This window comes from Chrysochloris asiatica, unplaced genomic scaffold (assembly GCF_000296735.1).
Source record: "Chrysochloris asiatica unplaced genomic scaffold, ChrAsi1.0 scaffold00130, whole genome shotgun sequence".
NCBI lineage: Eukaryota > Metazoa > Chordata > Mammalia > Afrosoricida > Chrysochloridae > Chrysochloris > Chrysochloris asiatica.
This window is the reverse complement of record NW_006408648.1, coordinates 315,526-328,418: the sequence shown is the minus strand read 5'-3', so window position 1 is coordinate 328,418 and position 12,893 is coordinate 315,526. Positions and strand designations below refer to the sequence as shown.

At 38.1% G+C, this 12,893-nt stretch overlaps 1 protein-coding gene across 4 annotated transcripts in view; it reads right to left on the bottom strand.

Annotated features, from left to right (window-relative positions):
* Nucleotides 1-540: 540 nt before the first annotated feature.
* SLC15A2 (solute carrier family 15 (oligopeptide transporter), member 2) overlaps nt 541-12,893 on the bottom strand; it is a 51,263-nt gene continuing 38,910 nt past the window's right edge. For 2 of the 4 annotated variants that reach the window (XM_006869349.1, XM_006869350.1), the window contains 8 exons: nt 12,412-12,546; nt 8,153-8,317; nt 7,944-7,990; nt 6,130-6,240; nt 5,048-5,144; nt 2,047-2,193; nt 1,113-1,217; nt 541-717 (listed from right to left, as the gene is read on the bottom strand). In XM_006869349.1, the coding sequence (XP_006869411.1) occupies nt 541-717; nt 1,113-1,217; nt 2,047-2,193; nt 5,048-5,144; nt 6,130-6,240; nt 7,944-7,990; nt 8,153-8,317; nt 12,412-12,546 (984 nt within the window). Of the gene's footprint in view, nt 718-1,112; nt 1,218-2,046; nt 2,194-5,043; nt 5,145-6,129; nt 6,241-7,943; nt 7,991-8,152; nt 8,318-12,411; nt 12,547-12,893 lie in introns of those variants that run through there. The other 2 variants (XM_006869351.1, XM_006869352.1) reach the window with 1 other exon arrangement.

The window sequence follows — 12,893 nt, the reverse complement described above, 5'->3', positions numbered from 1 at the left end:
CCCATAAAGATTGATAGCCTCAGAAAACCTATACAGGGTCACTATGAGTTGGAAGCATCTTGATGGCAGTGGGTTATACTTCTGGATGTAATCCCATTCAGAAATAGGTTGGGCTTTTTTGTTGTTGTTACATTAGTGAGGCTACAGTAGTGCAGATTTGTCTTAAACCAATTAGTACTAAATATTACAGGTAACTGTTAAATAATTTCCACTTGTATTATATGTAAATATAATACATACTCACAGAGACTGATCTCAATTCTGCATGTGTCTTTTCGTGACCATTTGGATACATCAGGCTATTTTCAACAAAACTACACAAAGGTTACTAAAGTCACTGTTATTTGGGAAGACATGGAGTCACAACGGTCTTGTTCAAAGATGTACTAGAAAACCCAGTCCTAGAACTATCTTTATCATAGAAAATGGTAAAAAGATCAACCCAGAAATAATGCTCTCTCACCTAACCCAGTGGGAGAAAACAATGTTTGAAGATGACTAATGCCTGAGACTGAGGTTGGCACAGAGTTCAGGAAAATATTAGAGCTTTGTCTTCTTGGTCTCCAGGTTGATCATGTTCCCTTGGATAGGAAGAGTCTGCTTATCTTCTGTACCCTGGATTTCCTCTAGTGTTAAAGGAACATAATAGTATCCCATGATGGAGAAGATCAGGCAGACCACCAGCAGGAGGCAGGAAAACAAAACAAATTCAGCCCACTGTAGGGAAAAATAAGTAAAAGAGAAGACTATGGAGAGACTTGAATACTAAAAGGATCTTCACAGGATAAGGAATGGGGAGCATATTGACCCAGAATCACTAGTCTTTGCAGAGGTTTTCTGGGAAGAAGACTGGGTTCATCAACTTCTCCTTACATGGCATGTGTTGTTGTTACATGCCATCGAGTTGGTGTACAGGGCCTATAGTGACCATTATTGTCACATATATGTGTCTATGCACATTTTCCTGGAAAAGTTCATGTACATTTAATCCATCTCAAGGCACAATACTGGGAGACTTGGGAGGCAGAAAGACAGAGGGAGAGGAAGAAAAGAAATTGGGAGGGGGGGGGAGTTTAGGCAGACAAGAGCTTCAGCTTCTCTCAATTCCATACCTGTACCAGGCCACTGAATTGTGCCACAATCAGGACGATAATATTCCCAATAGCAACAGTCAACAACCATGCTGCCTGGAGTACAGATTTCATGCTAGAGGGAGCCTAGAGAAGACATAAGTTTGTGAATAGAAAATCTCCCTCTACCACCCTCATGGCCCACTGGTCTATTCTGAAAATTTCTCTCACAAAAAGCCTCTAGATTTGAATTTCCTCCACTAAATTCAACTATCACGTTGACTCAAGGGGTGGTTATACTCTTAGCAATAATAATAAAATTGAGCTTTTTGTTGACTATTTTAATTCAAATATTATCTAATCCTCAAAATAACCCAAAGAAATAAATTCTGTTAATACAAAAGGGCTTTAAAAATTTTGTATTAACTTAAAAAAAAAAAAAAACTACATTAATATTGAATTCCATTTTCCCATGAACTGTTTGAAACCTCCCCACCTCACAATTCTTATTTTACACATTGAAAAAAGTCGTTTTAAGAGAAGTTAATTCACTTGCTGAAGGTTACACAGTAGGTTGTAGAGCCAAACTTTGAGCATGGACAATCTGACTCTAACATGCTTACTTTTTATCTTTAAATATCCTTGCCTAGAGCTGAAGTAAGCAAAGCAAAGTTGGTGATTGTGGGCTAAGCAAAGTTGGTGATTCAAATCTACCAGCTGCTCCACAGAAGAAAATGAAGCTCTCTTCTCCTGGAAATATTTACAGTCTCAGAAATCCTATTTCGGAATTGACTTGATGGCCATGGGTTTACTTGTTTTTGTTTTGTTTTTATAAGCTGAAAGAGCATAGGCTCTTATGTTGTACTACCATGATCCTATTTAAGCCAGTGCCAAAATTAAAACCAGATTCTAAAATTAAAACTCACCAGATTCTGAGCAATGTTTTCACCTCCACCTTCCACTTACAAAAACGTACCTGGGAATAAGAAAACTCAAGTCCTGTGACAGAGAACATGACCTCCGCCGCTGTAACCAGGGCATACTGTGGTAGCTGCCATGCGATGGACATTTTGCTGGCTGTCCTGTCTTCCATCTTCCATGCCTGAAGACCCTGACTGGTGCTCTTAGTGGAGAGAAAGACAAAGTGGATTTGTCAGTAGTCTCAAATAAATACTCTTGATGATGTGGCACTGTGGGTTAATGCACTGGTCTGTAAAGTCAGTTTGAACTGCAAGATCTGTGGTTCAGATTCACCAGTCACTCCTTAGAAACCCTATACAGGGTCTCTATGAGTCAGAATTACTGTAGAGATTGCTTAATCTCTTGATGATTGTCAAGAAACAAAAATAAAGACAAAAAGGGAATGGATATAAGATTGTAGAATGCTTATGTTGTTAAGTGCCATCGAGTTGGTTCCAACTACAGCGACTCTGTATAGGGTCTCTGAGACTTTAAATCTTCACGGGGGCAGACAGTCAAGTCTTTTCTCCTGCCGAGAAGCTAGCTGGCAAGCTCAAACCACAGTCCTTGTGGTTTACAGTCCAATCCTTATTGTAGGAAACGACCCCTGTAATTAGTATTTTAAAATTCCATTTGTTGACACTACACTGGCACAGTAGTTAAGCACTTGGCTGCCAACCAAAAGGTTGGTGGTTCAAACTCACCTGCCACTCCTAGGGAGAAAGATGTGGCAGTCTGCTTTAGTAAAGATTTACAGGCTTAGAAATTCTATGAGGGAAGTTCTACTCTATCGTATAGGATCTCTATGAGTCAGCATTGACTCAAAGGCAATAGAGGGATACTTATTCATCTGGTTTTAATAAGTTAGATGCCAAAGTATTATTTTGATCTTGTGGTTTGAATCCCCATTATTTTGAAATATTAGGAATTTGGAGGGTGGTCAATATTTTAAACGATGGCATCTAAATTATGAAAACAAAAATGGATTTTCAAAACGACTTCAGAAATAATTTTCTTGAGAAAATTTTAATCCCTTATTCAATTTTCTATGTAAATACAATTAAGCTGCTTTCCATTTTCCATTTTAATATTTATTTTACTAAAATGCATTTAAAAAACAAGCAGAAGTGGTAATACTGATTTCTGATCAAATAAACTTTAAGGCAAAACCAGTATAAGAGACAAAGCAGGACATTAACCAAAATAAATATCTATGCTCTCAATGAAAGAGCCCCAAATACACAAAGAATATTGTTGTTGTTGTTGTTGTTAGGTGTCATCAAGTCAGTACTGACTCATAGTGACCCTATGTACAACAGAATGAAACACTGCCTGGTCCTGGGCCAACCTCACAATTGTTGCCATGCTTGAGCCCATTGATGCTGCCACTCTGCCAACATAAAGAATAGTGGGGGATTTTAATACGTCATTTTCAAAAAGGGACAGAACAACCAGAAAGAAACTCAATAAAGACACAGAGGAATAGACAATACAATCAACCAACTTAACTTAATAGATGTGTACAGAGCATTCATCCCAACAACAGCACAATATACATTCTTCTCGAGTGCACACAGAAAATTCTTCAGAATAGACCATGTGTTAGGCCACAAAGCAAGTTTTCACAAATTTAAAAACATCAAAATATTACAAAGCATCTTTTTAGATCACAAATATAAAATTAGGAGTCAACAATAAGAAATAAAGTCAAATACATGGAAACTGAATAATAACCTGGTTAAAAGCTACTAGGTAGTAGAACAAATAAAAAGTGAAACTATGTTTGTTCTCATTTGAATCATTCCCAAAACTTTATTCTATCCATGTCATTAAGGTCAACTCTACTTTGAGGAGGCAGCTCTTCCCCAGTCATATTTTTTGAGTGCCTTCCAAACTGAAACACTCATATCCACTGGTGGGAATGTAAAATTATGCAACTTTGAAAACCAGTCAGTGGTTCTTCACATCATTAAGCACTGAATTACCATATTACCCAGAAATCTATCTTCTAGATATAGTCTCAAGAGAAATTTTTAAATTATGTCAATACAAAACCTTATATGTTAATGCTCATAGCAGCATTTTACATAATAGGAGGATAAAAGATAGAAACAACCCAAATATCTATCATTTAAATGGTTGAATTATATGATATGTGAATTACAGCTCAAGAAAATCATGATTAAAATGTCTTAACAAATAGGCTAGGTTTGTTAAATTAGTTAATTAATTAACTAAGATAAATAAAGCCGGCTCATCATTCTTTCTTCTTTTTAGTCACTATCTTCTTTATCTGTCTTTAATACAATGTCACCAATAATGAACTATAATTAGAATCAAGAGTGACATAAAATTAAAATTCATTTTGCTTTTGATTGTTGTTATGTGTCGTGGAGTCAGTTCCAACTCATAGCGACCCTGTACAGGCTTTCCGAGGCTATAAATCTGTATGGGGACAGAAAGCCTCATCTTTCTTCTGTGGAGCAGCTGGTAGTTTCGAACTGCTGACCTTGCGGTTCTCAGCTTGATTTGTAACCACTACACTACCAGAGCTCCTTTTGCTTTTGATTAGCTACAGTTAATTGATCCTTCAAACTTTGTGTAGAGACTGGCATATACTAACAGTCTTGATATTTCAAACTCTGATATGTTAGTAGATCAAAGTTCCAGGAATGTAGGAGACCTGCACATATGCGGAACCTTCCAGGAAGACATATAGTCTTTGTTTTTCTTAGGTTTTGATGAGATTACAGAAGATCATTGTCACTTTGTAGTAATAGTTCATGAAAAATGATGCCTTTCATTTTCCCAAGACCCTTTGCCTATTGCCAATGCTTCCTTTTATAAAATCCCATGTGGAGACCTCACTGAAGTTTCTCAAGTTAGCGTAGAATCAGCTAGAAGTATATGATCCTGCCTTGGCAGTCTCCTTTGTCCTTTCTGCTTCTGCCAAGAGGATCTTGGGACAATATATGTGAAGATGAGGAAGGAGAGTGTGAGTGTCATGACATACTTACCTTAGTAATAACAAACAGATATGCTGCACCAAAGTCCAGTCTACCCAAATTCAGATAAAATCCCTTATCTTTTGTTTTACAATGAACTGCAGGGTATCTGGAACAGGAGGAGTTTAGGTTAGAATAAATACCTTGGCTAGAAAAGCACTCCTATGTCCTGGTAAAACAGTAATCTCACCTCTCTGCTACTGACCAGAAAAATGAAGCTACCATTTCTCTTTAAAGAAGGAAGTCTCTCAGACTGAGTTGTTTTCATGCTAGGCTTCTGCCCCTGAGATGAACTCTTCACTGAGAGCTTTAAAAATCTTAGACTTGAGTAAAGAAAGTACAAATAACCTTCTTTTTAGGGTCACAGGCCCTGGTGAGGAGAGACCTTGGTAGTTCAGTACTAGAATTCTTGCCTTCCATGTGGGAGACCTGGGCTCAATTACTGGGTAATGCACCTTGTGCTTTGCCACCACCTGTCTGTCAGTGGAGTTTTGCATATTGCTGAGTTGCTTAACAGGTTTCAACAGATCTCCCAGACTAAGACAGACTAGAAAGAATGGCCTAGGAATCCACTTCCAAAAATCAGCCAGTGAAAGCTCCATGCATCACAACGATTCAACCCCCAACCAAGCATGGGAATGGCACAGGATCCAGCAACATTTTGTTGCATTTTTCATGAGTCTCTGTAAGTCAGAGGCTAACTTGACAACAGTTTGCAACAACATCAGGTGAAGTTTTTTCAGCATATCTTATGAATTAATGGAACTGGATAAAATAGTGAATATGAGCGAATAAGTTCTAAGTTATGAGGTGCCAATAGGAGGTACTAAAGGGTAGGAATAAGAGCCAATAATAAATTTAATGAAGCTCCTAGAAATAGGTCCTGTAGTTTACATAGAATGGCCTTCACAGTAATTTTGATCTCAATATGTCTGTGCAGAAAAAGTGAAACTGAGGGAAGGAGAAAAAGGTTGAAAAGAACAGGAGTCCTCTAAACTCACAATTAGCCTAAGTCCCCAAACTAAACATTAAGAAAGCATTTTATAAAACAATTGTTGATATGAGTAAAATGTCCAGAAAAATAGTACTCTTACTCTCCTGTTTCCACAGTTCTGTAAGCAGACACACCATAGGCTTCACCAACACTGAAGGCTGTATCTGTACCCAGGGAGATGTTGACAACTTCAGGCAAAGTGTTAACAAACCTGAGAATAGAAGCATTATTTACCAATCAGATAAACAAACAGAAGCATCTGATAAAGAAAAATAGGCACCTTGTCTGTCTTATTCACAACTATATCCTCAGTGCCTAGAAGAGTGGCCGACACATAAAAGGTACATAATGTAGACTGTTAACTGGATGAATGAATAAATTTAACATGTAAGAAATAGTCAGCTATCCAAAACTTTCTCCTTCCTGTGATATTAACTTTCTATCTGCCATATCCTAACCAGATCTCTAGCTGGTCGGACAATATCATGACCACTGTTGGAAAAGTGACTTTCCTCACTAAACCAGTTTAAGTGCATTCAATTTCTTCCTGCTGGTGGTGGAATTCATAATTAAGTCTTTACTAAGAAAAGCAAAACAAACTAATGATGTATATATGCTGGTATTCTCATAAAACTTGTACCATATCCTATTATAAATGAGGTCTGTGTGACTTACACAAGCCACATTGGATTGAGTTATCATTGTTTTTGGGTTTATGGACAATCTTGAATCCTTCCAGAACCATCTTTCTAGTCTTCTGTACTTGGATCCCTAGATTATCACCTTAGGATGGGTCACTGGTATATTTCTGTATTAATCATTTTCCCTTGGTCTCTGGCTCATGGAATTAGAAGAACAGTTCCCTCTGTAGTCTTGAATGTTGCTTCCTGGATTTAGATTACCCTTCACCGACCTAGCAGTTGCTATTTCACTCCTTCCAGGAGGTTCCTATGCCTCTCCAGCCCAGAGACATCCTGTCTTTACTGTTGTCTTACTTACATTGAGTCATTGTTTTGCTTTCTGAAGCAAACTATTACCAATTCAGTGAAACTCAGACTTTTCATTAAAATCTCCTCAGAATTACTAGTCTTATAAGCAGCTCTCTACCTAGATGGCCACAGGTATGTGCATCAGTCTGTTTCATGTTTGCTTTCTGTCACAGAGAGTAGGTGACTGTTAGTGCTTCACCTCTGTAATTGTTCCCTGGATGTCTGTCAAGACCTCCAACCTTATCTGGATTCAGAAGCAAGTCCTTTGACTCCAAACGTGTTAGCTTAGCTACACCATTATGCCTTTATATGTTTATAGTAAAAATTATACATTTAAAATACAGTAACAATAATAGATATTCAACTACCAACAATGAAGTTACAATCACATGCTCACTTCTAAATTTCTCTCCAGGGATTACACAAAGGAAAGAAGAACTGTAATTTTTCTGGGAGTGCAGTAAACGGATACAGCTAGCAGAAGGGATTTATGCAATAGGGTGAAAGGGACATTCAGAGACAGGATCATCTTTTATATCACCTGGGAAAGCAAGCCTATCTACCTTTCCATGGGCTAGAAAACATTTTCTGACACCTGTGCCCCTGTCATTCTACTTGTCAGGACAAGTAGAATGTAAGCCATTTTTATTGGAAGCTCTATAGATTAAAAGTAAGGAGCTCTGGTAGCGTAGTGGTTACGAATCAGACTGCGAACCTTACGGTCAGCGGTTCGAAACTACCAGCCGCTCCGCGGGAGAAAGATGAGGCTTTCTACTCCTGTAAAGATTTACACCCTCGGAAACCCTGTACAGGGTCGCTATGGGTCGGACCCGACTCGATGGCACTCAACAACAACAACAACATAGATTAAAAGAGACCCAAGATCTAAGCAAAAAGCAGAGGCAAGTTCTCCCTGACATCCAACCTCACGACTGTCATCCCATTGGTTGTTTTGTTTTCTTCATTCTTCACCTACAATAGAGGAAAGTAAAAATAAGTTACAACTGACTTATTAGCAGGAAACTGATATTCTGAAATTTTAATCATCAGGCAAGATCCTTGGTAAGGTACTCATAAAACCATTAATCTTGCTCAGAGATGACATTTTGGAATCTGGGGAATTTCTCAACTTACCATCAAGCTGGAGATATTGTTCCCATTCCCATGAAGGATCAGACTGTACCAATTCTTCTCCTCCACAAAATGCTCAGTGTACACAGAGAAATTTTTATATTTCATGCGGAAGTGTAAATTCTGGCTTTTAGTATTCAGGTGCAGTTTGGAATAGTGTGGTATTTTCTGTAGAATAAAGTACTGTTACAGTCACCCCATCTTGGACATTATAATCTCAGAGCATTCCAGAATGGGGACAGCTGACTCACATAATTTCAGCATTACCCTTTGACTTAGTAATTTCATTCCTTAGACTCTATTGGAGGAAGTAATTACAGACGTGCATAAAGATTTACATGTAAGGTTAATAGGAGTCCTGGTGTGACAGTGTGGGTTAATGCACTGGACTACAGTCAGTTTGAACTGCAAGGTCAGTGGTTCAAGCTCACTAGCTGCTCCTCAGAAACCATATCTGACAGTATTCTGGTGCTATTCATAATGTTTCAATATTCAATATTTGATGCTATATGACAATGTTCCATAGCTATTCATAAGGTTTTCAATGGCTAAACATTGAGAACGAGTTTGCCTCTCCTTCTTTTTGTCTGTCTTAGTAGTCTGGAAGCTCAGTTGAAACTGTCCACCATGAGTGATCCTGCTGGTACTTAAAATACTAATGGCAATAAAGGAAACAAGGGTAAATTGCTACAATTTGATGAACTTGACCTATACTCATGGATGTAGTAACTCAAATTACCAACAGAGAGGGAAAGAGTCTTCACATTAATTATCAATGCTATTCCTTCTCTATACAGGGTATATAGGAATGGACAACTTAACTTAGATATTGGCTACCTAAAGTGAGGGAGCGATAAAGGCACAAAGTGACTGGCTTACAAGTTTTCAAGAGAGAGTTTAGTTTAAGAGTGCGCTGGAAAAGATAGAGTCTCCACTAAATAGTTTTCATCTTGTCTAGATGGGTCTGGTTAAAAGAGATGGGGAAAAGATTTGTATGATTCAATAGTGAGTAATTGTTATCATGATTAATTGTGACTGTCACAATTGTAAAAGTAGATGTTTTGCAACAAAAATGGGGAGTAGTTAATCTAACAGTCTAGAAAGAAAGTGCCCAAGGACCATCAATGGAGAAGAGCACAAGAGGAATGTGGGACCCTATCCAGAGAAGCAGTGAAAACAGAGATGGAGGCAGAGATGGGGACATAGAGAGAGGGAGCAACTGAGGACTCTAAATTCATGGAAAGAGAGGGACTGAGAGCTGGCAGCCAGGAAGCAGACTTGCAAAATATGCCCTTTGGTGGTTTAAATTATTATATATGCCTGAGTGTTTAAGAAAAAATAAATAGAAATACTGTTAACTGATGGCACACGGAGGGGATTATAAACATTGTAATGAAACAAGTATTGATTTGTTGAATATAAAACTGATGATTGGAATAGTTTCCAGCATCCAGCAACATGCAAACCACCACAGTACGACAAACTGAAATGGAAAAAAATGAAAATAAGTCCATAATATCCAAAATATGACCTGGAACATATCAGACCTAAATTTAGAGATCGTTTTAACAGATTTGACTCTTTAGACACTAATGACTAAAAACCAGAAGAATTGTGGGATGACATCAAGAACATCATATAGGAAGAAAACAAAAGGTCATTAAGAAGACAAAGAAGAAAAGAAAAAAAAGACTAAAATGGATGTCAGAAGAGAATCTGAAACTTGCTTTCCAGCATAGAGTTGCTAACGAAAATGGAAGAAATTAGAAAGTCAAAGAGATGAACAGAAAATTTCAAAGGGCTACTCAAGAAGACAAAGTCTAGTATAATAATGAATATGCAAAGATCTGCAGTTAGGAAGCCAGAAAGGAAGAATATGCTCAGCATTGCTCAAGCTGAAAGCACTGAAGAAAAAATTCAAGCTTTCACATACAATATTGAAGGCTTCGATGAACAAATATTGAATGATGCAGAAAGCATGAAAAGAAATTGATCTTAAAATTTGCTACACAGTCAAAATAGACCAGGTACAATGAAAAATACTTAGACTAATGGAACACAATTGAGACCCAAGAGGTAAATCCATCCACTTATAGTCAACTGATCTTTGACAAAGGGTCAAAATACACTAAATGGGGAAAAGATCATCTCATGAACAAACGGTGTTGGCAAAACTTGAAATAGATTTACACAAGAATGAAATAAGACCCATATCTCACATCATATAAAAAAACAAACTCAACTTGGATTAAAGACCTAAATGTGAAACTAGAACTATAATGGTCCTCAATGAAAAACTAGGGACAAACTTATGGGTTCTAAATAGATGGCATACATATACTATCACACATTACAAAAAATGCACAAGCAGTAGAGGACAAAATTGATGACTAGGACCTCCTAAAAATTAGAAAACTATATGCATCAAAAGATTACTGCAAAATGAAGCCCACAGACTGAGAACATTGTTTTTACAGTGACAGATCTGATAAGGGATTCATACCTAAAATTTATAGAAAATGACAACATCTTTACAAGAAAAAGATAAACAACCCAATTAAATGGGTACAAGATGTGAACAGACACTTCACCAAGGAAGACAGTCAGGCAGCCAACAAACTTATGAAGAAATGTTCATGATCATTAGCTATTGTTGTTGTTGTTGTTAAGTGCCATCAAGTCAATTCCGACCCATAACAACCCTGTATAGGGTTTACAAGAAGTGCTTGGTGAGTTTGAATCACCGATCTTTTGGATCAAACAACATTGTGGTCCTGTGCATTATCCCACAGCGCCATTACAGAGATGCAAATCAAAACAATAATGAGATATAATTGCATACCAACATTAACAGCAAAGTTCAAAAAAACAAAACAGAAAACAACAAATGCTGGTGAGGGTGTGGATAATCTCACCTACATTGTTGGTGGGACTGTAAAATGGTTCAACCACTCTGGAGAACAGTATGGCACTTCCTCAGAACGTTGAAAATAGAAGTATCTCTACCAAGTAGAGAGATTGCTGGGTCATAAGATATATTCACAAGAATATGAGGCAGACTATGAGTAGATATATGCACACCAATGTTCACCACAGCATTAGTCACAATAGCAAAAACATGAAGATTGCCTAAATGCCCAACAATGGAAGAAAATGGATAAACAAACTTTGGTACATATACACAGTGGAATGAATACTATGCAACACTGAAGAATAATGATGAATCTGCAAAACTCCTCATAACTTGGATGAAACTGGAGGACATTATGCTGAGTGAAATAAGTCAATCACAAAAGGACAAATATTGTATGAGACCATTATTGCAAAAGCTTAAAAAAAGTTTTCCAGACTAAAAGAAACGTTCTTTGATGGTTACAAGGGGTGAACGAGAGGGGAGAGTAACTCACTGGCTAGAGGGTAGACACATTAGGTCAAGTGACAGAAAAGGCAATGTACAAGAAGAGGGAGGTTGGCAGAAGAATGATGAAGACAGGTGAAAACACAGGGAGGTATACAAGGGCTAAAGGGGACAGAGGTAAATAGTGATACATGCACAACCTTGGAACAACAATGTTCTGCAGATAGATACATGGACAACAACACATGTTGAATGTGTATGGGAAGAAGACTGGTATATATATATATACAGAGAGAGAGAGCTCTGGTTGCATAGTGGTCACAAGTCTGACTGCTAACTTCAAGGTGAGCAGTTTGAAGGTACCAGTTGTTCCATAAGATAAAGATGAGGCTTTCTGTTCCTGTAAATACTATAAAGATTTACAGCCTTGAAACATAATGACCACCATATATGTGTGTGTGTGTATAGTGGTGGTTATGTGCCATGGAGTCGGTTCCTACTCATAGCGACCCTGTACAGGGTTTCCGAGGCTGTAAATCTTTACTGGAGCAGAAAGCCTCATCTTTCTCCCAGGGAACAGCTGATAGTTTCGAACTGCTGACCTTGATTGAGGTTCACAGCCTGACTCGTAACCACTACACTACCAGAGTAGAGCATAGAAATGATTGCTGTTTTACAGATTGGGAAACTGAGGTTTAGAGATAAAGTAACTTCTCCAGAGTCTTACAGCTAGTAAGTGGCAGAACCAGGATTTTAACTTAGCCAGTGTCACTCCATGGACCCATGATCTTGTCTTAATCACTATATTAACCTACTACTTCAGCCGGTAAATACGAACAGCTGTGCTGACCATGAAGCATACTCTGAACAAGTTTCTAATTCATTCAGGACAGTAGTACCTCACCTGAAAGGATTTGATAGACTCTTCCAACAAAGGATTGTTGTTTTCTCCCAGCACTGTCATGTTCACCTCGCCATCTGCCAAATTCACGACCTGTAGGAAAGCTGCTTGGGGACTCACTTGGGGTGGTGCTATTTCCTTAGGACAAAAAACACATGTTAGGGTCACCAACAAATACAAAATCCTTATGAGCCTCACACATATCTCAGTCCTGTCTCCAACAGCTTAGTCCAGCTAGTAAAGAGGATATAGTTACTCCTTATGGAGAACATTTGGTTCATCAACACTGATGACAACGATGAGAGGGAAACACCAGCTTGATGATGCAATTACTAATGCCAGATAGCAAACTCTCTGCCTTTTGACTGAACTGGGACTTTGTACTTCCTTTGTTGTTGTTATGTGCCGTGGAGTCGGTTCTGACTCATAGTGACCCTGTACAGGGTTTCCGAGGCTGTAAATCTTTATGGGAGCAGAAAGCCTCA